The 27,981-nt window shown below is 39.0% G+C and overlaps 1 protein-coding gene across 1 annotated transcript; it reads left to right on the top strand.

Annotated features, from left to right (window-relative positions):
- The first annotated feature begins 1,068 nt into the window (after positions 1-1,068).
- On the top strand, positions 1,069-10,888 carry SPIC (Spi-C transcription factor). Its single transcript, XM_034987273.1, has 6 exons — positions 1,069-1,126; positions 2,736-2,761; positions 3,754-3,850; positions 4,574-4,686; positions 6,309-6,417; positions 10,301-10,888. Exons 2-6 carry the CDS (start codon positions 2,759-2,761, stop codon positions 10,726-10,728), a joined length of 750 nt encoding a protein of 249 aa, XP_034843164.1. The 5' UTR covers positions 1,069-1,126; positions 2,736-2,758; the 3' UTR covers positions 10,729-10,888.
- The last annotated feature ends 17,093 nt before the right edge of the window (positions 10,889-27,981 follow it).

Genomic DNA, 27,981 nt, shown 5'->3' with positions numbered 1-27,981 from the left:
AGAGGGGATGTGTGTTTACATTTGCATAACAAATTGGGTCCAAAAAGTAGATGGTCTAGAACAATAGTCCCGTATCAAAGGTCAGCTCAGATTCCAACAATGCAAAACAGAAAATCTCTCTCCCCACCCAAAAGGTTTACAAAAAATTCTTAGGTGGTTTTCCCCCTGGCGAAATGTGGTATCTTTTAAAATGGTAGAAGTTTGCAGTTAGGTAAGGGTGGTTCAGACACGTGTTTCAGAGGGAAAGTTATTTCTGCTTGGTACATGTGGATACTAGATCAGAAAGACAGGTAAAATGGAATGGGTAACGGGGCAGATGGATGGACTGGGAAGGAAGCATTATAGGTGGAGGGTACACCCCATGATTTCCATCAGAGCCACCAAAATCCATCTCCAGTAGAACTTCTAGCTAAATAAGAGAACTGGATCTCTCTGCAGATCAGCAGCTTCAAGTGTATCCCGGATCACCACGCATGAGCCATTCTTGATCGTTTGGGAAGCTCTGCTGGATTTAGGTATGGAGGGAAGACCATAGCAATGGATTCCATTTCCTGCTCCTAAATGAATGGTGGTAAATAAGGCTAAGGTTGGGATGAGGAGCCTCAAATGCCAGGACAAGAGCCTGCGCCTTTAAGATCTCTAAGTAAGGCGATAAGTAGGAGTGAAGTGGTTTGAGAGGAAAGAGGCCAATTTGGGAAGGCCAGAGTGAAGGTTGTTTACAGTCCAGGCAAGAAAGGCAATATAGGGTCTAGAATCAGGGGGGAAAACAGGAACAAAAAAGGGATGAACGAGAGTTGTGCAGGTCAGAGGTTTCCAGTGTGTCTGTGGGGGGCCAGAGGCTCTGCAATTTAGGCTGGGCCGGGGCATGGGGTTTGTTTGGGTGCTTTTGGCCCACGGGATATAAACTTCAACATGTCTCTTCAAAATAATAGCCCCTGTTGTCTATTGGCTGTATCGTGAAAGAGAAATCATGAGTACACTATGTCTTTTAAAAAAAATCCCCTTTTGTAGCACTTCCTTAAAAACAGCTATTTAATGCAACTCTGCCAGTGAGTTCTTGACAGTTCTGTCTTAACGATTCTGATATTAATGAAACATCTTTGTAAAGGGTTGAAGTGTCTTCCTGGTAAGTGTTTAGCCTCTGTTTTTCAAAATAGCTTGTGATAATTTTCTCCTTTGCCCTAAAGAATGTTTCTCATATTGATTGTTCAGATACAAGAAATATTAAACAATTGAAGTGATCAATAGCGTTTTTGAGCTTTTTTCTTCCCTTTGGGTTTGCTACTTTTAAGAGTTGTGATTGTTGTGATAATTTTGTGGAGTATTTTAGTTAAAGGCATTTAAGTATTCGATTCAAACTACAACACTCATTTGTTTTGGTGCTATGAGTTGAGGCATAGTTAATTGAAAGTCATTGACATGGCTTTTTAAAAATACATATACTGATGATGATCATTAGGGATCATAGCCCAGGCGTGATTTATGGGTTTTCTTTCTTTTTTTCCCTTAAGTTTTTGCTAAAATGTTCAACATCTCTCACATTGGAAAGTTGTCTTCCAGCTCTTTTGAGATACAAGTTTAAGGTGGAAAATGTGATGATTTGACATACGAATATATTATGAAATTATAACCACAATAAGATTAGTTAACACTTGCATCACCTTACATAGTTACCTACCTTTTTTAGGGATTTTTTTGCTCATATTTTCTTTGAACTGACATGGCATAGTGATTTTGAAGAGCAGAATAGAATTTCAGTGTCTGCTGACATATTATATTGATGTAATTATTATATTGATGGATATGTATAGTAATAGTGTGTTAGATTATATCATCTCTTTGTATTCTACAGTGTTAACGAGTAAACTCACTGTTTGCAGGGTAAATGATAATTTGTGTAAACAGTTGCTTGTGCTAAATAAAATGATAAGCAGTGTTGGACCCCCCACATGCTCTTTCATGTTATGTAGATTTGTTTGTTTTTAGTTCTATAGAACTTACATCTTTTAAAAACCATTTAATGTTTGTTTTGTTTTTATCACTGTTTATTTAAAACAAAATCTAACTTACATGGATAAGAAAGTAGACCAGGGTTCTTATCCTAGGATTTTAAAAAGTCAATGGATGGGTTTTATAGGGTAAATTTTATTTGTAATGTAGATTCACATTTCAAGAGAGAAAAAGCCTATCTTTCACCAGATTCTCAGTAGGTTGACACCAGAAAGATTGGGGGGAAAAAAAGAAAATCACCAATATAAATGGAGAACTATGCTAAGGTAAAAAGGATTCTGATTTTCAGAATTTTTATTAAGATTTTATTTTTAAGTAATCTTTACACCCAATGTGGGGTTCAAACTCACAACCCCAAGATCAAGAGTCGCATGCTCTACTGACTCAGCCAGCCAGGCACCCCTTAAATACTTTAATTCTTAAAAGAATTTTGAAATACTTAAGTGTTCTCCTGAGTTACTTTTATATTCTCTTATAAGTTAAGCAGTTTAGGTAATTAACTCTATTTAGCTATTTTAACATTTAAAAAGTTTTGTAATAATAGAAAAGCAAAAAAAAAAAGTTTGTAGGCAATTTTATAAGAAGAAAAATGTGTACTCATTAAAGAGACTTCAGATGATACTTTTGGTTCCTACAAGGTATTTTCAGAAAATACTTTGAGTAAGATCTTTTAATTCAGAGGCAAATTAAATACACTATTAATTTTGTTTATTAATCTTTTTCAGAATTGTCAATATATTAATGAAGCATGGTAAGTTAGCATTTTAATCTTCTTTGGAGGATGAGCATCCTCTTTTTTTTTTTTTTAAAGATTTTATTTATTTATTTGACAGAGAGAGACACAGCTTGAGAAAGGGAACACAAGCAGGAGGAGTGGGAGAGGGAGAAGCAGGCTTCCCGCGGAGCAGGGAGCCCGATGCGGGGCTCAATCCCAGGACTCTGGGATCATGACCTGAGCTGAAGGCAGACGTTTAACGACTGAGCCACCCAGGCGCCCCTGAGCATCCTCTTTGAAGGATGAATGTCCTCCATTTTGAAAATAAAATATATGGATTAGATTATAAGGGCATGAAATGGTTTGCAAAACAGTTCAATTTGGGGGCGCCTGGGTGGCTCAGTCTGTTAAGGGTCCGACTCCTGGTTTTAGCTTGGGTCATGGTCTCACGGTGGTGGGACCCAGCCCCGCATCAGGCTCCATGCTCAGTATGGAGTCTGCTTCAGATTCTTCCTCCCTCCCCCTTTGTCCCTCCCTGCTCACACACACTTTCTCTGGGTCTCAAATACATTAAAATCTTAAAAAAAAAAAAAAAGTTTAATTTTATATCTTGGGGACATGCTTTTGAAATTAAGAGCATTCCATTTTAAGCAGTGATTCAGATTGTTTCATTAAAGGTATTTCCTTGATCCCTCTTTCCAAATCAGTCTCCTGCTGTACAACTCCTTACTAAAATTTTATGAGAATGTTAAATACTATACCATAGAATGAATACTGTTCTCTAAATATTGTATATTATAGAGCAGTGGATCTCACCCAGGGTTGAGAGAGTGCTGCTGGCATCCAGTGAGTGGGTAGAGACCAGGGATGCTGCTAGATTTTCTACAATGCACAGGACAGCCCTCCGCAGCAAAGACTTACCCAACCTTACGTGTCAATAGTGTCGTGGGTGAGAAACCCTCCTTTATATCAGAAAGATTAAGTTCAATTGATAATTTCATAACTTGAGGGTTCTGCCATTGTTGCAGCAGTCCTGTGTTGAACAAGACAAGCTGGGACAAGACTTTGAGGATGCTTTTGAGGTGTTGAGGCAACATTCAACCGGAGATCTTCAGTACTCCCCAGGTAAAGATATCAGTCCCTTCTTTTAGTGGTAATCAAATGGCTTCTTGGGCACACAGACGTATCAGAACAGAGAAGACCATTTTAATGTAGTGCATCTAGGGTTTATTCTAACAAAGGCAAAAAGCTTCCAGGGTTACCTAGCCTACGTAAATTTAAAGTGTCACATATGAAAATGCAAGAATATAGAGAATGACATTCCACATTGGAATACTAGCACATAAAATTATTTGCTGTTAAGCATACTGGTTGATATTTATCTAATAGATAATTTTAATTGTTCAGAGTGGGCTTTTCGGTTATTCTACTTTATCTCATAGACCTTCCATACAAGAGATATTCTACTCAGAAGAACATTCTTTTCTTTTGAGAGTAAATAAGATATTCCTCACCCATTGCCCTATAGACTGTGAAAGATAGTGTAGGTGAAATACAGATATCTTGCCTATTGAGTTTACACAGGGTGTTTTGGGAAGTTCCAAGAGAAAAGAAATCATGGGATCTCTGCTTGCAAGGAACATGTGCTCCAGTAAGGGAAATGGGATATGTAAAAGATAACCAGTATAATGCAATAAATGTAGGGAAATGCAAAGTGATAGAGAACACATGATGAAGCAACCACATATATAAGCATATATGCATATATAAACATCATACACATTGCACACACACGCATGCAATTGTAAACTTCGACTTTTGGAGTTTCTTTTTCTGTTTTTAAATTAGATTACAAAAATTACCTGGCTTTCATCAACCACTGCTCTCATGTCAGAGGACATTCCAACTGCTATGGTATGCTGCCTACAGAGGAACCTGTCTATAATTGGAGAACAGTGATAGTGAGTACATGTACCAATAGACCAATCTCCCAGTAACAGGCAAATTCCCTATTCACACCTGCCTTCCACTTGGTGTAAGCTTGCTGGAACCCAGCTTAGAGGCAGCGGTGACTGTGAGAATACTCACAGACATCAGTGCTGTGAATTTGACAGTCAACATGGGTGATCCTCAGCAAGGCTGTCAAGAAGGAAACTGCCCTCCATCATTGCTCTCCATCCAGCATCAGAGGGTTTGAATGACTTCTAGAAAGATGTGTTTTTAGGGTTCTCACATTACTGCTTCTTGTCCACCTGGAAAATTGCAAAAAAGTATGGTTCCCCTATAAGCCATAGGGCAGAGTCCAAACTTCCCCTGCACTGGCTTTACCTACAATCTTGTATTAACCTGCTGTTTCCCTTCCCAAGCTCAGAGCTAGCTACACGTCTTGGACCAACTCATGGATATTGTTATAGCTCCCTGCAAACAAAGTGTCCCCACCATCTATCTCTCCATTCATGTGTTCTTTTGTATTATTTTCTTTTGCTTTTTTTAAAGATTTATTTCTTTATTTGGGAGAGAGAGAGTGAGTGAGTTGGGCAAGGGGCAGAGGGAGAGGGAGAGAGAAACTCAAGCAGACTCTGCACTCAGCACAGAGCCTGATGCAGGGCTCGATCCCATGATCCTGAGATCATGGCCTGAGCCAAAACCAAGAGTAAGACGCTTAATGGACTGCACCACCCAGGCGCCCTTGTATTGTATTTCTTAATGCCATGTGGTGTGGTGTAAATATGAAATGGTTTTTTTTTTCTTTTTTTTTTTTTTAGTCATTACCTTCAACCATGCTATGTCAAATGTCCTTTCCCTGACCCTCTAAATTGTTCTGTTAAGGCCTCTCCACAGGACATTTCTTTGAACAGGGAATTTGGGTTCCAGCTTAACCTCTTCTACCTTACTTAGGGTTGCCAGGTAAAATACAGCATGTGGATATTTTTATTTGCTAAATTTGGCAACCCTGCTTCCCCTTTCAACTCCTACTCCCCAGTATATATCACAGCCTCTTGTGGCTGGGGGGGACTCCTTGCCTGCTGGGAAGTCTCTTAGGGGGTATGGTAAGGTGGCTCAAGTCCATCTTTGTCGATTAACCCATGGAGACCTACATATCCTTGCCATATGTAATGGTAACAGCTCAGGCTGCTTCCTCCCATCTCTTGGCTCTGCCCTCCCTTGGCTGCCATCTTTCTCTTGCCTCCTCTTGCCCAGATGGGCATCCAACAGAGGAATGGAAGCCCATCTTCTTCCCCTTTTTGCTGGCACTTCAATTTTGTACTCATAATTCTTTAAAATTTTCTTCCTGGTATTTTTAGGGAGAAGGAAGGAAGCAACCCCCTCTTCTTTCTTACAGGGAAGGGATGATATGAAAGTCTTCACAAAGCCAAAGAGTACCTTCCATCCCTTGATCCTCTCTCTATGTGGGTTTGAGGCTAGTTCTGCCCTGGGAGATATCTGGCTACAGTTGAGGATTATGCTTTTTAGAATTTAGGAGATGCTTAGCACTCTTTTTGTCCTCAGCTTTTGACTTTAGCCATCAACTGGGGGCCACATGGAAAGTCCCACTTAACATCCTCCTGCATTATTTATATAGAACAGTGCTGCGGACCTCTATTTTGAAGGAAATACTCATCAATCTCTGCCAAATATCCCTGAAAACCAACTGGTACAACCTGCTGTTCTCCATCAAAAGGGAGGAAAAGGTATGTGGATCCATCACTCTCTTTACAGGTAAAAGAACCAAATCTTCTTCAAATCAACTTTAAAGGGATTTCATATCTGAGTTTAGAACTGCATTTGCAAAATATTATAGTATTGTGATTAAGAATAATTTACCTCTGACAGACTGAACCACTCCAAGTCATTCATCTTGGGTGAGCCTTCCTATTGCTTCATAAAAATGTGAAGCTGCAAAGTGTCAATTCACTCAAATAAATCTGTATTCAAGAATAATGTGTCTATATTTGGGGTATAGAAAGGGGAACTTTTCCATAAGTTGTTTTAGCAGTCTTAACCCTAATCATGAAGGCCTTAGTATAGAAGTTGTCTTCTCCATTAAGTTTCCTGCAAATGAAGTTTCATAATAATTTCAATATTTCGTAAATTTGAAACCTTGATTTCATAAATTGAAGATGGTGGTGATCTCACCTAACAGTGGACAAAGTGATAAAGCAGGATAGTAGCCTCTGATGGCTGTGTTGTGGGCCACACACGGGCACATGTACTGTTGGAGGGAATGTAAATTGGTACAAAGTTTTGTAAGGCAATTTGGCAATAACTACCAAAGACTTAAATTTATCTTTTGACTCTTAGGGACTATATAACTGAGTGTGAACTCTGGATTAATTGTGAGAGCCTGGGAAGATCACTTAACTTTTTGTACCACAGTGTCCTCATTCAAAGAACAAATAATGATAATTGTACAAACATTGTATTGCTGTAAAAATTAAATGAAAAAGTCCATGTAAAGCATTACTCTCATAGCCTGGCACTGGATAATTTCTCAAGAGACCATAGAGGGGTGTGTGTGTGTACTATACACATTAGGATGTTCCTTGCAATGTTGTTTCTTGAAGGAAAAGAATGGAACTTACCTACTGCATCTGTCTGTGTATAAGGTACAGAGATGTGTAAGATGCATCATAATTTTACAATGAAATTTTTTTCATATCATAATTTCTAAATTATTTTCAATGAATATTTTTTTGAAAACTAGCTTTGTTCCTATATCTGCATCCTAGAATACTGTATCCTAGAACAAAATTCTAAATATTCAGCAATAATCTAATCCAGCAAAGAATAGTGCATAAAATCACACACGTAAAATAAATCTGTATCACTGAATATTGGTATTGAATATTGAACTGTTATTAGTAGTAATTTAATATAAGGAGAATAACACTTCTACCTCAGTCCAGTGTTTAGCTTGTCATTATTACTATTATTTTTTTAACCAACTATAAACTCCAGGATGTAAAGTCTATCTTTTCAATGATGTTTTATGTTGTAAAGCTTTGCCAGTATGGGCCATATCACCCACCATTTTCTGTTTTTAAAGTTTCATCTTCCACCTGAAACAGGGATACATTTGAAACAGAATGAAATTTCAAAATTATTTGGGGATTCATTATCCAGAGAAAAATAGTACATGCATAAAACAGAACACATAGCTGTTAAAAGGCAAGAAGGTATATCTTAATGCATTGATAAAGAAAGAACTCTAGGGTGCCTGCGTGGCTCAGTCAATTAAGTGGCTGCCTTCAGCTCTGGTCACGATCCTGGGGTCGTGGGATCGAGTCCCGCATTGGACTCCTGTTTGGCGAGGAGCCTGCTTCCCCCTCTCCCTCTGCCTGCCGCTCCCCCTGCTTGTGCTCTCTCTCTCTGTCAAATAAATAAAAATCTTAAACAAAAAAAAACCAAAAAAAACCCCCTCTAAAATAAATTGTTTTAATCCTTTTTAATTCCATGATTTAAAAGTAATAATGTACATTATTTAAAGTCGAAGTGTTCCTTCTTCCCAAGTTAGGTCCCGGAAGTAACAGTTGTTACTTCAACAGCTGGGTATTTTACCCATCTATAGCTAATTTCTGTATTGTTCTCTGATTTAAGATATATTACTTACTGAAAAAAACTGCAAAATAATATGATACCACTGGTATTTTTATTTATTTTTATTTTTTTAAAGATTTTATTTATTTGACAGAGAGCACAAGCAGAGGGAGAGAGAGGGAGAAGCAGGCTCCGTGCTAAGCAAGGAGCCTGATGTGGGACTCGATCCCAGGGCCCTGGGATCATTACCTGGACCGAAGGCAGACGCTTAACTGACTGAGCCACCCAGGCGTCCCACCACTGGTATTTTTAAAGGATGTGTGTATGTTTATATGCAAATTTTTAAAATTTAAAGAAAATATGTAGTAGAGGGCACCTGGGTGGCTCAGTTGGGTAAGCGACTGCCTTCGGCTCAGGTCATGATCCTGGAGTCCCTGGATCGAGTCCCACATCGGGCTCCCTGCTCAGCAGGGAGTCTGCTTCTCCCTCTGACCCTCCCCCCTCTCATGTGCTTGCTCTCTCTCATTCTCTCTCTCTCAAATAAATAAAATCTTTAAAAAAAAAATATGTAGTAGAATAGACTGGAATTTTACTTTCACTTTATGCTTTTGTTTGAATCTTTTACTCTGAGCACATCATACTTTTTTTTTTTTAAGATTTTATTTATTTATTTGGCAGACAGCGAGAGAAGGAACACAAACAAGGGGAGTGGGAGAGGGAGAAGCAGGCTTCCCGAGGGGCAGGGAGCCCAATGTGTGGCTCGATCCCAGGACCCTGGGATCATGACCTGAGCCGAAGGCAGATGCTTAACAACTAAGCCACCCAGGAGCCCCACATCATATTTTAATAAAAATTGAAATATTTTTTTCAAAACTGAAAACAAATTTTAAAAGGTGAGGATCCATTATCATTGATTTGACCACTGGATAAGAGACAAAGTTTAAGGCTGTGACTTTTAATTGATGATGTGTTTTTTGGTAAGTCCCTTTCATTTCTCAATTTGTAATTTTGAGATAATATAACCACAAAAAGATAATCTTAAAAACCTTTGAGGTTTTAGGATGAATGATGACTGATGCAAGAGTATTACTCCCCAGAGACTGTTCAAAGCAGTTTGGGAAACCACTATTCCACTCTCTCTATGGGAAAAGGGAATTTGGCCATGAATGTGTTAGCTACTGATAGATCTGGTAAGGCATCATATTTACAGGCCAATTCAGAAGTCACAAAATGGGCTGTCCCCTTTGTTCTTTGTTAGGCCAAAGACATCCAATCAACTTAACAAAAATCACAACAAATCCTCTTGAAGTTTTCTGTCTAGACATTCTGAAATATAGGGCTGTATTCCTAAAGAGATAAACTCTGGTGGTACCATTTTATTTCACAGCAATGAAAAATAACCACAATGCCCATTGTCATTGCTCACAAATGATGTCAAAATGTCATGAAGGTGGCAATGAAGGTGGCATTTCCACTCCAGTTTTTTCTGTTCTTTATTTTTTGCATAACTATGTAGACCATTTTTTTTTACCTAAGTCTTTGTTATTAATTTTACTCATATTTATATTTGAATATTATTTTGCATTTTATAAAATACTTTCACATTCCTTACCTCATTTGACTTGACTATTTGAATAAAGCCCTTTCAAATGATTTGTTTTTTGAAAATGGCTTTTGAGGCTTCTCTTTATTTAAAACCACTAAACTTTGCAGTTCATTTTGCTCAGTTTTGTTGTTCTAACATACGACATAGAACTAGTAGTTCAAGATTTAATGGTGAAGAAAGACCACCTGACAGATGGCAGACTTGGATAAAAAGGCACCAGGCTTTCCTTTCCAGTGAAGGACAGTACAAAAATTTTTACAACATCCCCAACAAAGCAAGGTCCAACTGAAACTTCAGTTAGGCCAAACAGACCTCTGACTTTCAAGTCCCAGTGCAGCTTTGAATTTAGTAGGCACTCAACAAACCCTTCTTGAGGCTGTTTCCTTGTGCATAGCCATGGTGGAGTATGACATTGTTTTTCTCAATTTTAGGCAGGAAGAAGCTCCGACTGTTCGAATACCTTCATGAATCCCTGTGTAATCCTGAGATGGCATCTTGTATTCAGTGGGTAGATAAAACCAAAGGCATCTTTCAGTTTGTGTCAAAAAACAAAGAAAAACTTGCCCAACTTTGGGGGAAAAGAAAAGGCAACCGGAAGACCATGACTTACCAGAAAATGGCCAGAGCACTGAGGAATTATGGAAGAACTGGGGAAATCACCAAAATCCGAAGAAAGCTAACTTACCAATTCAGTGAAGCCATTCTCCAAAGACTCTCTCCATCTTATTTCTTAGAAAAAGAGATCTTCTACTCACCGTATGTTCAACCTGAGCAAGGCTTTCTCAGCTTCAGTAACTGGAATGCAAATTATAATTGTCCATATGCTGATTATCATGAGCTAAGCCACCCTGATTGCTAAATATTCTCTTACATTTCATGATTCCCTGGCATCAGAAATCCCTACCAATTTCAAGATTTTTCTCTTAAAGCAAATGCTGGAGAGGGAAAAACAATTAACTTCATTGTTTCTAATCTTTTATTAAATAGATTATAATCTGTACAGACTTGGTGAAAAAAGCTGCCAGTGAACGACTTGTAAATGATCGAGCCCCATTTGAAAGTACAGACGAAATGTCCTTGCTCTTACTATTGTTTATGCAACACTTTCAGGTAAACAATGCTAGTAGAGATTATTTGACCTATATTGATTAAAAAATTGTTTTCCTGTCATACACTAAGGCAAAAAAAAAATACCACTCTAACATATCTGATGGCTTTAGTGACAACAAAATTGCATATGGTAGTCTTCACGCTAAAATATATTCATGATTTTAAAAAAACTATTTTCTTTGCACTTCAGACCTCATGGTCTGTAACCCTGTGGCGCTAAAGAAATGATCTAAGGAAAAAACGACCTACCTTAACGATAAGAGAACTCCAAAGCTTATACTTCACAAAGCATTTCCTGGCGTTTCTCCCCTGGGGTAGATCCAGGAGCTAACGTTTCTTGCTACCTGCTACTCAGCCACAAGAAGGTGCTCTTGCCTTGTTACCACTCTCTGGCCCAACTTCGAAACAAGACTTCCTCTTCCCCTGAACTAGCCCAGCTAAGACCAGGCTGGAACAATTGGAGAAAAAGAAAAGAAAAAGATTTTGATAAAGGATAGAGACTAGCAAATAAATCCAGAGAGGAACCAGGACTTGAAAGCTATGGTTTGTTCTCAACATTCCATCAGGAATGAAGAAGGAAACCCTGTTTCTTAACTTCCTGCTGGCAGGTTCATACATATCCCATCTGTATTATCATGACACAGGAGAGCTTCCTAGACTACATGGGCTATCTTCAGTCCAGGCCAAGAGCTTCCTGGAGCCTACCCTGTTGATACGTACCATTGCCCTTTTTGTGTCCTCCTGGTGTCCTTCATCCCTCAGGGATTCTTAAAAACATGGCAGACTAAGTGAAGGTAATGTTATTGGCCATCTGCAAATGTAGTCTGGCCTTCTGGTATAAACAATGCATCCTCCCCAAAATCATATGTTGAAACTTAATCCCCAGTGTGATGGTATTTGGAGGCAGTTTCTTTGGGAGGAAGAGGTCTCCCAAATGGGCTTCGTGCCTTGTAAAAGAGACCCAGAGAGCTTCCTTACCCCTTCTGCTTGAGGACACAAGACGGCCTCCTATGAACCAGGAAAGCAGGCTCTTACCATTGAATGTGCTGGCGCCTTGATCTTGGACTTCCCAGCTTCCTGAACTGTGAGAAATTTCTGTTTGAGACACCCAGTTTACAGTATTCTGCTACAGCCACCCAAAAGGAGCAAGACAGTTCCAATCAGTGCTCACCTTAAAAGTAGGACCCAGCATTTATGTTCATTTTCCTACAAAGAAATATGTTCTGTAAATGAACAACATAAATTTTACCAGACTTTGCAAAGAGGAAATGAAGAGGTTTTACTACACAGATCATTCAGCCAACAATAAAATTTCATTAACATGTTACTTCTCTCCACAGTCCCTCTTAAACCCAATGGCAGCCTGAGGGGTTCATCTTGACAATTCTCCCAAAAGCCCCCAGTCAGCCCCCAGTCTGTTTCGTACTGTTCTACAGAGTAGTTTTGTCTTGGGCAGAAATCTGGGTTCTGAGGTTTACTCAAAGTGGGCTGACCAAAGCCCATTTTCACGAGCATGTCAGTCCTTAAAGACCAAAACCTCCATATATTGTGTGCCATGTGCCCTACTTCAAACAGGGTGTTACTCCCTGCCACCACCAAAGGACAGGGAAGAGAGACTTGTTAGACTCTCTCATGGCCCTTCATTTCCTAGTATATGGTATCCCAACCTCTATCTTGTCACTGTCACATGGCTGAATGACTCAAACTCTTCTCCAGTGAGGTGGTGTCCAGTGCTAAGTGAAACAGACATGGTTTCTTCTGTTAGGAAATTTCAATTCTGTCAATATAGATTTGTAAGTTTTATTAGTATTTAACCAAAGTTTACCTAATGCTTTACCGAAGAGCAATTTATTGGTTGATTGGGCACACATATATTGTGAAGTATGTAAAGTGCATCAATGTGGCAGCATTAATTATATCTAACCTGTACAGACTGATACATAACACCCGCTTAACCATCATCTAGATGAGGATACTCAGCATCTCATAAGGTTCTCTCTTTCCCAATGCCCACCTTCTTGAACATATAAATGGAATCATACAGTTTGTATTCTTTCGCATCTGCTTTTGTTTCCCTCAATACAATATGAAGTTCATCAGTGTTGCTGGATATAAGAGGAATTTATTCTTACTGCTTTTCAGCTCCTGATTTTTAAAAGACAGTGCCTGAAATCTCTTCTTCAATCTCCAGACTTTATAAATATAAAATGGACCCAGAATATTCTCATTTCACATGGATAGTGTTCCTTTATTACCAACATTATTGATGCCTGTCCTCCACAGAGTTGGAGTGATGTACACATTCATATAACCACAATTTATATTTAGATATTTTGGTTAATATATTTTTATCCAACTCATGTAATCTGGATGGAATTTGAGTTTGTATTTTGATCATACAAATTCTGATATTAATGTAAAATAGGCTTAAAGCAATTTACTCCTTTCTCATGGATTGATGAAAGTTAAATGAAAACATTTTTAACAACTAAAACGAACCATATTTCTTCAAGTTTCCTGCCCCCCATTTCAAAGCTGAAGATACTCTGTTTGCCTTTGCAATATGGTGAAAAATTAGCTTGAATTTAATAGATGGCTGCCTCTTTAAGCCTGGATGGATTTTAAGAGCAGTGGATAGTTACTAGAAAGAAAAGGGTCTGAAGGTAGGGATTGTGTGGGTTTGTCAGGCAAGCACAGTGAGGCATCCCATAAATGTGTGAAATAGACTACCTCAAGGATTGTCTGTCAGGAACAGCCCTGACTTAGCTTGGCCATGAACTAGTTAAAGAACTAAATGTGGAAGAAGAATCTAGAGCATCTAGGTTTTTTTGTTTTGTTTTGTTTTGTTTTGTTTTTTGGTAGTGGGCCCCAGAATCAGAAATCCAAATGAAGAGAGCACATGAATATTTCAGTGGTGATCTGATGAGTCAACAGTCAGTGTCAAAGAAGTAGATGTGGTTCAAATATGAGAAATTTGCAAGTTGTGCAGGAATAAACCTTTGTACAATGTTTGGATCTGCTCTCAGATAGTTTAATTCCTGACAGCTGTGGAAGCTAGTGAAGATTCTCCTTGATAAGCACACTCACCCAGGATTTGTAGTGGAGGATTAATCAACAAAAGGCCAGTGAATTCATATGCAGCTTAAGTGAACAATTTCCTGTAATGAAAAATTTATGATATAGATGAACAAATAAAATTCTATTTAATAATCATGCTTTACATAAGCAATGAAATTATAGCAAGTTACATGACAAAAGATCACATTTACAAGTTTCAGATAAGTCAGACTGATAGCTCTTGGAACACTTCGTTTCTTATTAACTCTTAGTAAAAGCAGGGAAGTTCATTGGGATGCTCTGGGCTGCAAGTAACAAAAGACCCTGACTCAAACTGGTTTAAATGATAAGAAAATTTACTATTTCACAGATCAAGAAGTCCAAAGGAAGAGTACACTACTACCATGATACATTATTGTTCTGGCTTCGTTATCTGGTGAGTCTTTTGTTACACTTCTTGCCATTGGCCTTTTCCCCAGGTTTGCTAGGAGTAAAATGACTACTGCAGTTCCAACTCTTATCAGCACAGCAGTGTCCAAAAGAAAGAGCCACTTCTTCCAGTGTCCTCTTTTCAGTCAGGGAAATTTTCCAGAACCCCCCAGAACATCTCATGTCCTATTGTCCATACCTGGGATCCCTGCTCAGGCCTAAATCATTCACTGACAAGGGGAAAGAGACCACTGTGACTGGCTCAGACCAAATGGAATTCAATCCTGGAGGAGGAAAAGGGTCATGATCCCTTGGGTCAGAGAAGAGAGAGATGAATACCTGAATGAAACTAGTGTTTTGCCTGAAAGGAGAGAGTAATGGATGTTGAGTGGAAAACCAACAATGTTTGCTATAGTCCACCACTTTGAGTGCCCAATATCTCTACATACTTAAAAGGTGTTCATGCCTTTATTGAAATTATTCACGTATTCCCTAAGAGGAAGTAACTTATCAGGTTACTACATCCAAGTCCAGAATTGCTGGATAATGTAGTTTTAATACTATTATTATTTAGACATGGTAAGAGTGCAATCAAAGAAATCATTTATTGCACTCACAATTCCAAGAAAGAGAGTACACATCATGCCAAGATGGCTACATGGAGAAGCACTTGGGTCACGCATGAGGCAGATGGAAAGGGAAACTGGGCAAGAGGTTTTATTGTGGTTTCTGCAAGAAGAAATGGGTGAGGCAGGTGAACAGGTTTAGGATTGGCTAGTTTAAATAATTTAGTGGGGCAAAAAGGCTTCCCCTAGTTGCCTGGTACCTGGCCCTGGGGTGTTTAGGATGGGTATATAGTGGCCCAGAGCATGAGAACCCCACAAGGGAAGTGGTTGGGGTGTAGACTCTGGATTGATTGACTTGTATTTAAAAATCACACCCTAGGGAGGATTCCTCCTGGAGGGGGATGGAGAAGGTGACAAGGGAGGCAGTTGGCTAAGGCAAGGTAACTCAGGCATATTACTGGGTTGTCCAGAACCAGGTGTGTCTGGCATATGCATGCAGGGCAGACGTTAAAGCATCAAGTTTACAGAAGCTAGAAACATAATTCATACAAATGTTCATTTGTCTCCTCTGATCCATAACTGTGTTTGCTCTTCATGGTTCAGCAATAAACTACAATATAAAGTCTGATTGGAAAAGGGCAAGAGCAGAAAACCACTCCCAGTCACTTCCCCATAACGCATATCTTATCCAAACTACACAGGGATGGTGAGATTCCCGCCCGGGAGAGGAGTAAATTCCCGTCAGTCAATGAGGCTGACCCTATTTACATTCTCTTCAGGGAATGCCCTTCATCATGTCTTTCATGATCCCTGGTTCTGCCTCTTGGAATAATCTCCCAGTTTATTTTTTTATAGTCATATCTGAAATAGGCATTTGAAAGATTTATTTCCTCAGTACTGAGTAGCAGTATGTTAATTCAAGTTCAGAAGTCTGAGACTGCTAATTCCACATTTTAGCATTTGCTACTGACAACACCCTACTTCCTGGTAATGAATTTTGAACTCTTGGTTGTAGCTAACTGAAATCAGCTTTGAAGGTTTACCTCACTGACGTATTTATTCACTGGGATGTTTTAAAAAATATTCCTTACAGAATTTCTGAGGAAGCTGGAGAATAAGCAGCCAGACGTAAAGCCCTAAACCACATCAAAGTTCTGGCCAAGTTAGGACATCACATAACACTGCCAGTGTTACCGATTACTAGATGCCTCAACTTAACGTCATCTCAATATCACTGAAAAGAGCTACCATAGCATCACCATTGCCCCCAGAAACTATCTTGCTGCAACTGCCATTGCATTCACAGATGGTTGTCTACCATCCCTGCTTCTATAAATCACTAGATCCCCGTTCGAATTTTGGGAAGGGAACTTCTAGTTGGCTCATGCTTGGTCATATGCCCATACTTGACTGCAAAGAAAGCTAGAAAAGTGATTATCTGGAACTTTCAATTCTTATAGTGGGAGACTGTTTCTGCATCCTATCAAGACTTAAAAGGTCAAAAATTCCCCAAACATAGAATGGGGTTCAGATGCTGGGCAGCCAAAAGAATGACAAAAGTTCATTAGAATTTTTAAGTACAGTAACAAGGATCAAAGCATATATAGTTTAATTTTAAAGACCTTTGCCCTACCCGGCTAATCTCCAAAAATGCTCTTTGTTCTTGGTAGTTTTGTGCTCATAGGAATTTAAATAGTCTCTAAACAACTTTTCCTTATCTTTCTGAGAAGACACTTTCAGCACAGTATTTAAATTCTCCAAACACTGAATAAAATTTTAACTTATATTTTATAACTGAAGCTAACCTAAGAAATTGAAGTCTATAATTTCTAACTTTCACAATATGGAGGCTTTATTCATATCTGTTTTCCTTTGTTCAAAGGACTCTTACAATGTTCCAGTTTCATGATTTAATTTCATTGGGATTAAGTTTGAAGAACTCAAAATAATATAATCAACCAGTTACAATTAAATAAGATAACCAATACGGATTTTTCCCCAAGAGCATTTTCTGGTTGCCAGAGCTTGCTTTGAGGATGAGAGGGGGCACATTAGAAGTACTCAAACTTTTAATGGCTCCTTAGAAGCAGTTCTCAATCAATGACATATGGGAGTTAGTAGATACTTACCTCTGCTTCTTCATCCCATAGTTGGAATAATGCTGAGAAATGTTCTTGTACTTCCCTATTTCCCTATTGCTAGTTCCTGGAACCACCTCTTGAACTACTAACTTTCACATTCTTGTCTTAGTGTTGGTTTCTGGAGGAGGGGAAAGACCCCAGTTAATGAGCCATTAACTGAATCAAGTTACTTATGACACTAAGTTGTATCAATTCTGGACGAGAGCAGAAGATTGAATTTACTAGAATACTAGTTTGTTTGCTGTCTCCTCTCTCCCTCTTTCCCCTTCTCTTTCAGGCAGACTATACCATGGATTGAGGTGGGTGCTAGCACCCCATTTTATAGATAGAGAAACTGATACCAGAAGAATTTAACTATCTTTTCTACAGTCATCCTGCTAATGAGTGTCCCATTGTCAATTTGAATTCAGGTTCATTTAATTCTTTGTACTACACCATAGTGTCTGCTGATATAAAGACTATCTTAGGCATGCATTAATATAGGTTCTCTCCTGTGTCACTGCTATTTTTTCATAGTCTTATCATTTTGCAGAAAAGCCTTTGCTAAGATTATTCAATGCTTTTAGCAAAAACCATATATAAAATAACCACCTACTCTCCATCACTGTTGATGGGAGTTTATATTAGTATACCTTTGGAAAACAGTGTGATGATATTAATCAGTCTTAAATCCATATAATTAGAAATCAGTATATTTTTAAATTTTTGTCAAAGTACTCATGTACAGAATTTAAGCTTCAAAGAGTTCTAAAGAGTTTATAATGAAAAACAGTAGGGGCACCTGGGTGGCTCAGTCGTTAGGCGTCTGCCTTCAGCTCGGGTCATGATCCTGGGGTTCTGGGATTGAGCCCTGCGTCGGGCTCCCTGCTCTGCGGGGAGCCTGCTTCTCCCTCTCCCGCTCCCCTTGCCTTTGTTCCCTCTCTGTGTCTCTCTCTCTCTGTCAAATAGATGGGATCTTTAAAAAACAACAAAAACAAACAAACAAAAAAGAAAAACAGTAGTAACCTTGTTCTAACCTTCTCTTCTTCCAGACCTGCTCTCCAGAGGCAACCACTTCAAATTTTTTAGCTATTTCTTTTATATTTATGACACATGTCTAAATAAATGCTAGTGCTACTATTTCTTGGTTTCCCAACTTTAGATATTATCAACTAACATTATCAGCCTGCACTCTTCTATGCTGGGCCCACACTTACAGGATATCTGGCTTCCTCTCATTTTGCTAAGGAACATCTTTAAATAGCTCCTTTTCTTTTCCTTTCTCAAAGCTTTTGGATCTCCTTTTTATCCTAGGTATTCTAAAATTTCTTGATTTGTGCCCTGGCATGGGTATCTTTAAAAATATGCTGAGCATTTATGGGATCTTTTAAACCTGGAGACTTAAGCTTTTCAGTTATAGGATATTTTTCTTGTTATTTCTTTGATAATTTCCTCCCCACTATGCCTTATCCTCTACTATCTCTCTAAGGTTATTAAATATATAAGTTTTCTTCCATTTCCAGCATAGTTTCCTTTCTTTCCAAGTACTCCTCTCTATTTTTTTCCTATTTACTTTTCCTTCTGTCTTATGTTTGTGATTTTCTTCAAATGTCTGGTGATTCTTGACTCTCCGCTAACATGCACTAAAAAGTATTTTTTGGTGGAATTTGCTAACTAAGGGCTTCACTTTAAAATGGTGTGGTTGAGAGTTGGCTGTTTCTTTAGGAAACCCAAATACTCTCACCTGCAAAGTAATCTTCCCAAGAATAATACTCCTGGAGGGAGACTGACAAGGTTCCTGGAGTTCTCAGAGCAGGTTGAAAAAGGATCAAAGTTGGGGCGCCTGGGTGGCTCAGTCATTAAGCATCTGCCTTCGGCTCAGGTCATGATCCCAGGGTCCTGGGATCGAGCCCTGCGTCGGGCTCCCTGCTCAGCGGGAAGCCTGCTTCTACCTCTCCCCCTGCTTGTGTTCCCTCTCTCGCTGTGTCTCTCTGTCAAATAAATAAATAAAAATCCTTAAAAAAAAGAAAAAGGATCGAAGTATTCAATAAGCAGATGTTCACTTAATACTAGTGTTTTTAGCTTCACATTTCACTCTACCCTCCAACCATAAGTCGGAGCCATTCTGATTCAATTTCTTCACATAATAAATTTATAATTTCCTATTAGATAGAAGAGTTACCTTTCTGATGGAGGAATTGGAGATGAAGCTGCTCCATTTAAAGACTTCCAACTAATCATTGTTTTCAACCTTATGTTGCCCTCTGCTTTCTATGATACCTGCTACCTCCAAATTCTAAACTTCTCAGGCAGAGGCAAATCAGCTTGGTTCTTACACTTTTCTTGGCCAAGGCAGTTACTACCTCTCCATTGGATCATTTGTGAGTCTATTTCTATTGTCTATTTTTCCTCTTGGTCCCATTTTTTGGTATGTCTGGTAATTTTAAAATGAATGCCAGATATTTAATATGAAAAATTATAGACTCTGAATGATCTTATTTCCTCCAGAAAGAATTTTTTTGTAGATTTGGTTAGAATATAGATTAGGAGATCACCTTAAGCCAGTTAGGGGCTGAACTAATTCAAGACTGAGTTTCAGTCTTTATAAGGTATAACCTATTTCTTTTTAATACTGTTTCTTAGGATGTAACCCTGCACATGTGTTAAACTTAAATATTTTACTTTAAAAAGTCTGTTGAGTGATTTTAACAAATAAATCAGAATATGAGAGTTTTGTAAACATATGTTTTTCAAACTGCATATTTACTTCCCAGGAGTAAGAGGAAATGTATGATGTTGTGGGAATATGGTGTTTAGCTAAGGATCAACATGCTACTTCATTTTGGAGAACAAATTCTATGCAGATAGGGAAAAGAAAAATCATTATTTTTTTATTAAAACAAATTTCAATGCATTAATGATAGAACACACTATTTCCATTAATTCTTATACTAACTCATAAAATAGTTTTTCACTTCTACTGAACTGTTTCAGTTTATGTACCCCAGGAATCATTCTCCTCAAACTTAAATGGGGAAGTTTGAGAAGCAGTAATTGCATCTAATTTGCTTCTTCCTCCTTCCTTGTTGCTACAATGGCCAGGAAATTCAGAACATAACATCATAGAAATTCAATAACAATCAGTCCCTTTCATTTATTTATCCATTTAAACGCTCTTATTCATAACTTCTGACTCAATTATTCATCTTTTGTATATGTTTATTTTGTTTTTTCTTATCTTCATTTATCAAACACACCTTTTTTTGAGAGAGAGAGAGAGAGAGAGAGCACTCCAGCAGGGTGAGGAGGGCAGGGGGAGAGGGAAAGAGAATCTTAAGCAGGCTCCATGCCCAGCACAGAGACCCATGCAGGGCTCTATCTTGCGACCCTGAGATCATGACCTGAGCTGAAACCAAGAGTCGGACGCTTAACCAGCTGAGCCACCCAGGAACCCCTATCAAACACACTTTTATGTGTATTTATTGCCTGCTTCTTTATAGACTTTTTGGGTAGACTGGGGCATAAATTATATCTGTGTATCTATCTATCTTTCTATTTATTGCATTATTTTATTCATTGCCTTTTTTTTGTAAGCTAACTGAGTTTTTCTTTAAAGACAGTGACATGATTTGTCAATTTTGTGTGGCACTTTTATTAAAATCACTGATCTTATATAAGGAGGCTAGATAATGAATGCAAGAGACATTACTGTTTCTTAGGCTATTCAAATGGAATTGTTATATTGCTGTACTTTAAAACATGTAAGGCACCTTAAAATACAAGGAAAACCATGAGTTGTATGCATTTGGTCACAGGAAATTAGTATTTTTTTTTAGTTTTCCTTATGTAAATATTTTCAGAGGCAAAAACAACCCAATGTTTATTATGGATATTTTTAGAAGCATTTATATGTAGGGACTACATGATATCAGGATGATGTAAAAACATTTTTGTAAAGCAAGAATATCCTATCATGTCCCCTGAGTGAGAGAAGGAATATGTCACTCAAACTCATAAAAATATTTTTGCTATCTTATTACCTCCATACTGAATAACTTATTCAGCTCATTTGACTTTGGGTCCACAGTCACATAGCCAAGAAGGGACAGAGCTGGAATTAAAGTCTGGACTGTCTGACTATTGAGACTTTGATCTTAACTACCATGCTGGTACTGAGAAAATTTAATAAGTCATTAGGCCTAGGAATAAACTTGGAAATTTAATTTACTAGCCTTATGTAGAAACATTTCTTTTCTGTTGATTGTGCCAGATTTCCAGCCCAAAATGCATCATCATATATTAAGATTCTTCTAGTACGCAGAGCAATCATTCAATTATATCTTTCCATACAGCATTAAGGAAGAAACCATTCAGCCTCTCAGAGAGTGTGTGGTGAGCTTGAATTTGTTAAAAATCTTCCCACCCTTACACTAGTGTTAAGAATTGGCATCAACAGAATTTGACTGCAACATCTTATAAAACTGCCTAACTTCTTTATTAATTAGTATTAAAATGATCTATTTGTTTATTCAGAAAACATTTATTGAAGCCTGCTATGTTCCAGGCACCATCAAGGATACAGTGGGGCACAGGATAAACAAGGTCTCAGCTCTCATGGAGCTCACTTTCTAGAAGGGAGAGGCAGATCATAAACAAACAAAAATGTCGTAAACATCTTGCAGAAAACTAAAACTGGGGACATAAAAGCGAAATGGTGGAGAGGGGCTTTGTCACTGCTCATAGACCCTTAAGACTCTTCATTTTAGATAATGGTTTTCTTTCATAGACCCTTAAGACTCTTCATTTTAGATAATGGTTTTCTTTCCTTGGAGAAAACTCAGCAAGCACAAAGTCTTCCTTAAACTTATCATGGTACCTTTAATAATTGATTCAGGACTCTTTCTGCTACTGATGGGTGGAAAGGTCTGCATCTCCTCAAGGGGTTGGTTTGGTTGGGATAAATAGCTTTACCATTTGTAATATCCTTCTAATTATTGGATTGAGGACAGTTTCTGGAGGAACCCAGAGGTAGAAAGAGAACACGGAGATAACTTCCAACTTTGACTGACCTTGGGTATGCTCTTCACTTCGAGCTTTGGTGACATCCCCCATAAAGGAGGAAAATATGGTGACCCAACTCAAATGCCTATTATTAGAATTTAACGCACACATATCCTTAGGATATATTGCTCCTTGTATTCATTTGCTAAAGTTTCTGTAACTAAGTACACCAAATTGGGTGGCTGAAACAACAGAAGTTTATTGTCTTAAAGTTCTGGAGACTAGAAGCTCGGAAATCAAGATGTCAGGGTTGGTTCCTTCTAAGGGCGGTGAGGGAAGAGTCTGTTCTTGGTCTCTTTCCCTGTGTCTCTTTACATCATCTTCCCTTTATGCAACTATCTTTGTCCAAATTTTCCCCTTTTATAAGGACACTGGTCATATTGGATTAAAAGCCCACCCTACAACAGTATGACCTCAACTTAACTATGTATCAGTTCTGTTTCCAAATAAGGTCACATTCTGAGATACTGGGAGTTGGGACTTCAACATAGGAATTTTGGGGAGACACAATTCAATCCATAACCCAGCCACAGAGAACTTTGTGCTACATATGATAATTGCATAATATTTAATGTATGTTCCAAAGTATTAATGAAAAAGACCCTCTTTCCAATTAAATATTTACTCAAAATGTTATGCAGTTTAAATACATCAACTTTTAGGCAGAATATCCAGTCAAGGGAGGCTTGAGAGGGAAAAAACTCTCCCTCTAAATTGAAGAACTAAGAAAATTAACATGGCAGATGAATGTGACACTAGCACATGGTGAGGTGAGTTTTATTTTCTCTCTGCAATGTGTCCATTATATTAACTCTCATGGTCAAGGTGCCTGAAGCTCTTGCAGCATTTAGTTTCTTTTCTCACAGGGCTCCCTGCCTTTGGTAGACTTCTATTACCCATATGTAAATAGTGGTCCTGGTCCCAGCCAAAGCTTTCTATGTTAATTAGTTCCCATGAACTGAGTATAAATTTGTGGATATGATGGCTGATTAATTTTTATTTATTCTTTTTTCCTTCATTGACTTTTTAGATATTCTTTGCACCCAAAACTATACATCTAATCTTGATCTCACATGTAATCATCACAGTATAAGCAGTTTTGGTATAATTTGGGGAATAAACCCTTTCAGGATAATGGAAACAAAGCACAAGTTAAGGACTTTGGCCCTTTCTTACCTAATCTTTACCTTACAGGATTCCCCTTAATCACTTGGTCAGGGACCCCTTTGATCACCATCTTTTTTCTTCAAAATGGCAATAGCTTCATTTTTTTTTTTCTGGTTGCACACATATAGTCCATACTTCTTGTAAAAAGTTCATAAAATATAGATATAAAGGCACAATAATTACCTTTTAAAAATATCTCCTTCCAAGCCTTTTCTATACACATATACATATGCATGTATTTTACAAAATGATGCCATAAGTGTGCACTGTGTAATCATCTCTTTACACAGAAAAATGTAGTATGAACATATTTCTTTGTGGGCAAGTAGAGCTTCATATTATCTTAATAGCTTCATGGTATTCCTTGTGTGGATATGGCATAATGTATTTAATAGATTGACCCTCCAGTCTTGATCCATGACATTTCCAGAAATTTTTCCAGATTTCATACCACTCTTTACTTATTTCTTAGGGGCCAGCCTTTTTTGGCTCAAATTGCAAGTTTTAGCAATAAAAATAGAAACCCAGGGCACTGACGCCTGAGACATAACTCCTGTCAGGTCACATCCTGTGCACAGTGCCACCGTTTTTCCACTGTGCAACGTTACTTGAACAGATTCTCAAAATAGCACTCCCTCTTTTTAGCATGCCAGCGTCTCACTTGTGTTATCTGGCCCTCCCAAGCGGCCAGCAAGAATTCTCAACTACTCGGCCTCGGAGTCCCTCTGTCCCTGTGCCAGACCAGACTTAGCAATCAGAGCATAACGTCGGGGAGCTGCAGGCAGTTGGACCTTTGGGACAGCAAGTGGGCATGTAGACACGTGGAGCCAGCCAGCTCCCTGTCTCCACCCATGACAAGAGATCCTGGTGTCATGCATAGTAGTGTTCCGAGTTGGGGATAAAAGGTCAGGGGTACAGGCTTATGGTGTGCTCTGAACCCAACCTAGCCAGCTCCCATTTTATACTTGCTGTTACCTACAAATTATAGAGCAAATCTAGGGAGATTATAGATTTTTCAATTCTCTAATTTTCAGTAGACTTAGTATAACTTAGTAAAAGAGCATGGGCTTCAGGATCAGTCTTAAGTTCAAGACTAGATCTGCCATTTATTATCCATGAGATAAAGAACTCAAAAAACACTTGAGTAAATGTGTTGAAGATATGTCTATGAATTTCAGTTTCCCCGGCTGTAAAAAGGGGGTGATAATAGTACCACTTCACCAGGTTGTTGCGAGGACATTTGATGAATGCACAAGTGGCATATAAAAGGTGTTTCATAAATTAGAGCTGCCGCTTTATTATTCTCAGAAGAAAAAATAGAGTTCTTCTTTTTTTTTTTTAAAGATTATTTATTTATTTATTTGACAGAGAGAGACACAGCAAGAGAGGGAGCACAAGCAGGGGGAGTGGGAGAGGGAGAAGCAGGCCCCCTGTGGAGCAGGGAGCCCAATGCGGGGCTCGATCCCAGGACTCTGGGATCATGACCTGAGCCGAAGGCAGACGCTTAACGACTGAGCCACCCAGGCGCCCCAAAAATAGAGTTCTTCTTACTAGAATCAGTTTTAAATGCCCTTGATCAATTTACTTGTTCAACAAATAGTTATTAAATAGGTACTGTGATCATGCTATTCCTTTGCTAAAGCATAAAATCCCATTTAGAATAAAATGCAAATTTCTTATCTTGGCCCACATGACCCTGCATGACCGGGCTCCTTCTTGCATCTTCAACCTCAGCTTAGCTCTCCCCTTACCCCTTAATGCTCCACAGATTGTCAGTTCCTAGGACCAGCTAAGCTCTTTTCTGCCTCAGGCCTTTGCATGTTCTGTTCTCTCCATCTGGAATGCCATCTCCTAGGCTCTTTGGATGACAGGCTTTGCCTCATCCTTCATGTATCAGCCTGAAGGTCACCTTCTCAGAGAAGTTATCCTTATGCCTAATGACCAACATTTATCCCCTAGCACAGCATCTTATTTATTTCCTTCCTACTACTTTTTACAATGTGTTTATTATTTCTATTTATATGTTTACCTGTTTATTATCTGTCTCTTCCACTAGAACATAAGCCCCATGAAGGCAGGAACCTCCTTTTTAAACCATATTTACTCTTCACTGCCTAGGACTACACCTGTCACATAAAAGGCACTTGATAATTTGTTATATGGAAGAATGAATGAATGAATGTTTATTGTTTGAAAACCTTCAGGAATAGAAATTCTGAACCTCCAGTTGGCACATTCTAGAGCAGACATATTTTGATGTGAAAAATTATTTTTATGTTGGGATACACTTTGTAAAAAAAACTCCAGTATAATTAATGTACAGTGTCATATTAGTTTCAGGTGTACAATATAGTGATTCAACAGTTCTATACATTATTCAGTGCTCATCAAGATAAATGTACTCTTAATCTCCTTCACTTGTTTCACCCATCCCCTTGGGATACACTTTAAGAAATGGTTAGAGGGTGCCTGGGTGGCTCAGTGGTTAAGCGACTGCCTTCGGCTCAGGTCATGATCCCAGGGTCCTGGGATCGAGTCCCACATTGGGCTCCCGGCTCAGCGGGGAGCCTGCTTCTCCCTCTGACCCTCTCCTCTCTCATGCTGTTTCTCGTTCACTCGCTCTCTAATAAAAAAAAAAAAAAAAAAAAGAAATGGATAGAATGTGACCTAGGGAGGAGAAGGGAGAGTCTGTGTCCTTTAGGAGACAAGCAATGAGGAGGACATTCCAGCAGCAGAGAATTTGAAAATTCGTTTTTATTTAGGGACATGAAGAGTTGCTTCTCCACCATTCTTTAAGTAAGGGTTCATGGTGAAGAGGATGGGGTTTGGGGCCAGGAGCCTGGATTCACATCCCTGCCCCACCACTTATTAACTGTATGACTGTGGACAAGTCAGATGACGGCTCCAAGTCCATTTGAGTGAGAAATGGCCCCCTGAGTCTACTACAGAGTAAGTGCTCAGTACATGTTAGTTAATTATCCTTTCATCTGCTGAAAAGATTCTTTTAGACATACGATTCCAAGTTTAAGATACACCGGTAATGGGGTGCCTGGATGGCTCAGTTGGTTAAGTGTCTGACTCTTTTGGTTTGGGCTCAGGTCGTGATCTCATGGGTCATGGCATCATGCTCCGTGTTGGGCTCCGCACTCAGCAGGGAGTCTGCGTGAAGATTCTCTTCCTCTGCCCCTCCCCCTGCTCCGGCGTGCGCACTCTCTCTCACTCCCAAATAAATAAATAATTTTTTTTTAAGTTTTTATTTATTTATTTGACAGAGAGAGACACAGCGAGAGAGGGAACACAAGCAGGGGGAGTGGGGGAGGGAGAAGCAGGCTTCCTGCCGAGCAGGGAGCCCGATGTGGGACTCGATCCCAGGATTCTGGGATCATGACCTGAGCCGAAGGCAGACGCTTAACGACTGAGCCACCCAGGCGCCCTAAATAAATAAATCTTAAAAAATAAAATAATATATACCAGTAGCAAACGCCGGGCACAGGGCTGGGTAGGTCAGAGATGCCTAAAAGTGGGGGTGCAGCACAGCAGAGTGCAGTGGTTCTCAGACTGGACTATGCACCCAACTTGGTTAGGGGGCTGGCGAAAATGGAGCAGGCTGGGCCCCTCCACCAGTTGCTGATTCAGGAGGACTGGTGGGGCCTGAGACTTTGCATTTCTACCAAGTCTCCAGGTGATGCTGATGCTGCTGGTCCAGGGACCACACTTTGAGAATGACCGACTAGTTAAATTCACCAGCTCCGGTGCCAGACGGGCCGCATTCAAGTCCCAACTATCTCATTTTGCTAGCTATATGATCTTGACTGCTTCATACCTCTGGCCTCAGTTTTCTTATCTGCAAGTGGAGATAATAATAGAGCCTTCCTCTAGAAGTTGCTATGAGATTTAAATGAGGTCTTATATATCATATATAAGTTATTCAATACACATATAATCCATACTTCTTATATGGATTGTTTGATTATCGTTCAATTGCTGTTTGTCATTTGTTAACAAAAACCAATTACAATGAATTTATAACAGTGCTATCTAATAGAACTTTCTGAGATTATGGAAATATCCTACTCTGAGGTGTCCCCTTCAGTAGCAACTAACCGCGTGTGGCTATTGAGCATTTGAAATGTGGCTAACACAATTAAAGCACTGAATGTTTAATGTTTAATTAATTTTGATTAATATAAATTTAAATAGACACATGTAGCTAGAAAAGCACAAATTTATAGTTACAGCTCCTCCCCCGTCCCTGGGCAGAGCCTCCTTGTGGCAGCTCTTTGGAAAACTGCCAAACGCAGGGCAGTGTAAAGACCTGGGTGTGTGTGGATCTACTATTTTCTAACTACTTGACCTTAAGCAAGCAACTCAATTTCTCCGCAACACAACCTCATGTGGGAATAACACCTACCCTGATTCCTCAGAAATTCTCTATTTGTTCTGTTGTGATAATGTAAAATCATAAATGTAATACAATTGTAAGGATTGTTTTTTAAAGATTTTACTTATTTATTTGTCAGAGACAGAGAGAGCGGCAGGCAGAGGGAGAAGCAGGCTCCCCGCTGAGAAAGGAGCCCAATGCGGGGCTTGATCCCAGGACCC

Source organism: Mirounga leonina, unplaced genomic scaffold, assembly GCF_011800145.1.
Source record: "Mirounga leonina isolate KUSES-001 unplaced genomic scaffold, KU_Mleo_1.0 Mir_418, whole genome shotgun sequence".
NCBI lineage: Eukaryota > Metazoa > Chordata > Mammalia > Carnivora > Phocidae > Mirounga > Mirounga leonina.
The sequence above is the reverse complement of the archived record's forward strand: the minus strand, read 5'-3'. Positions and strand labels throughout refer to the sequence as shown.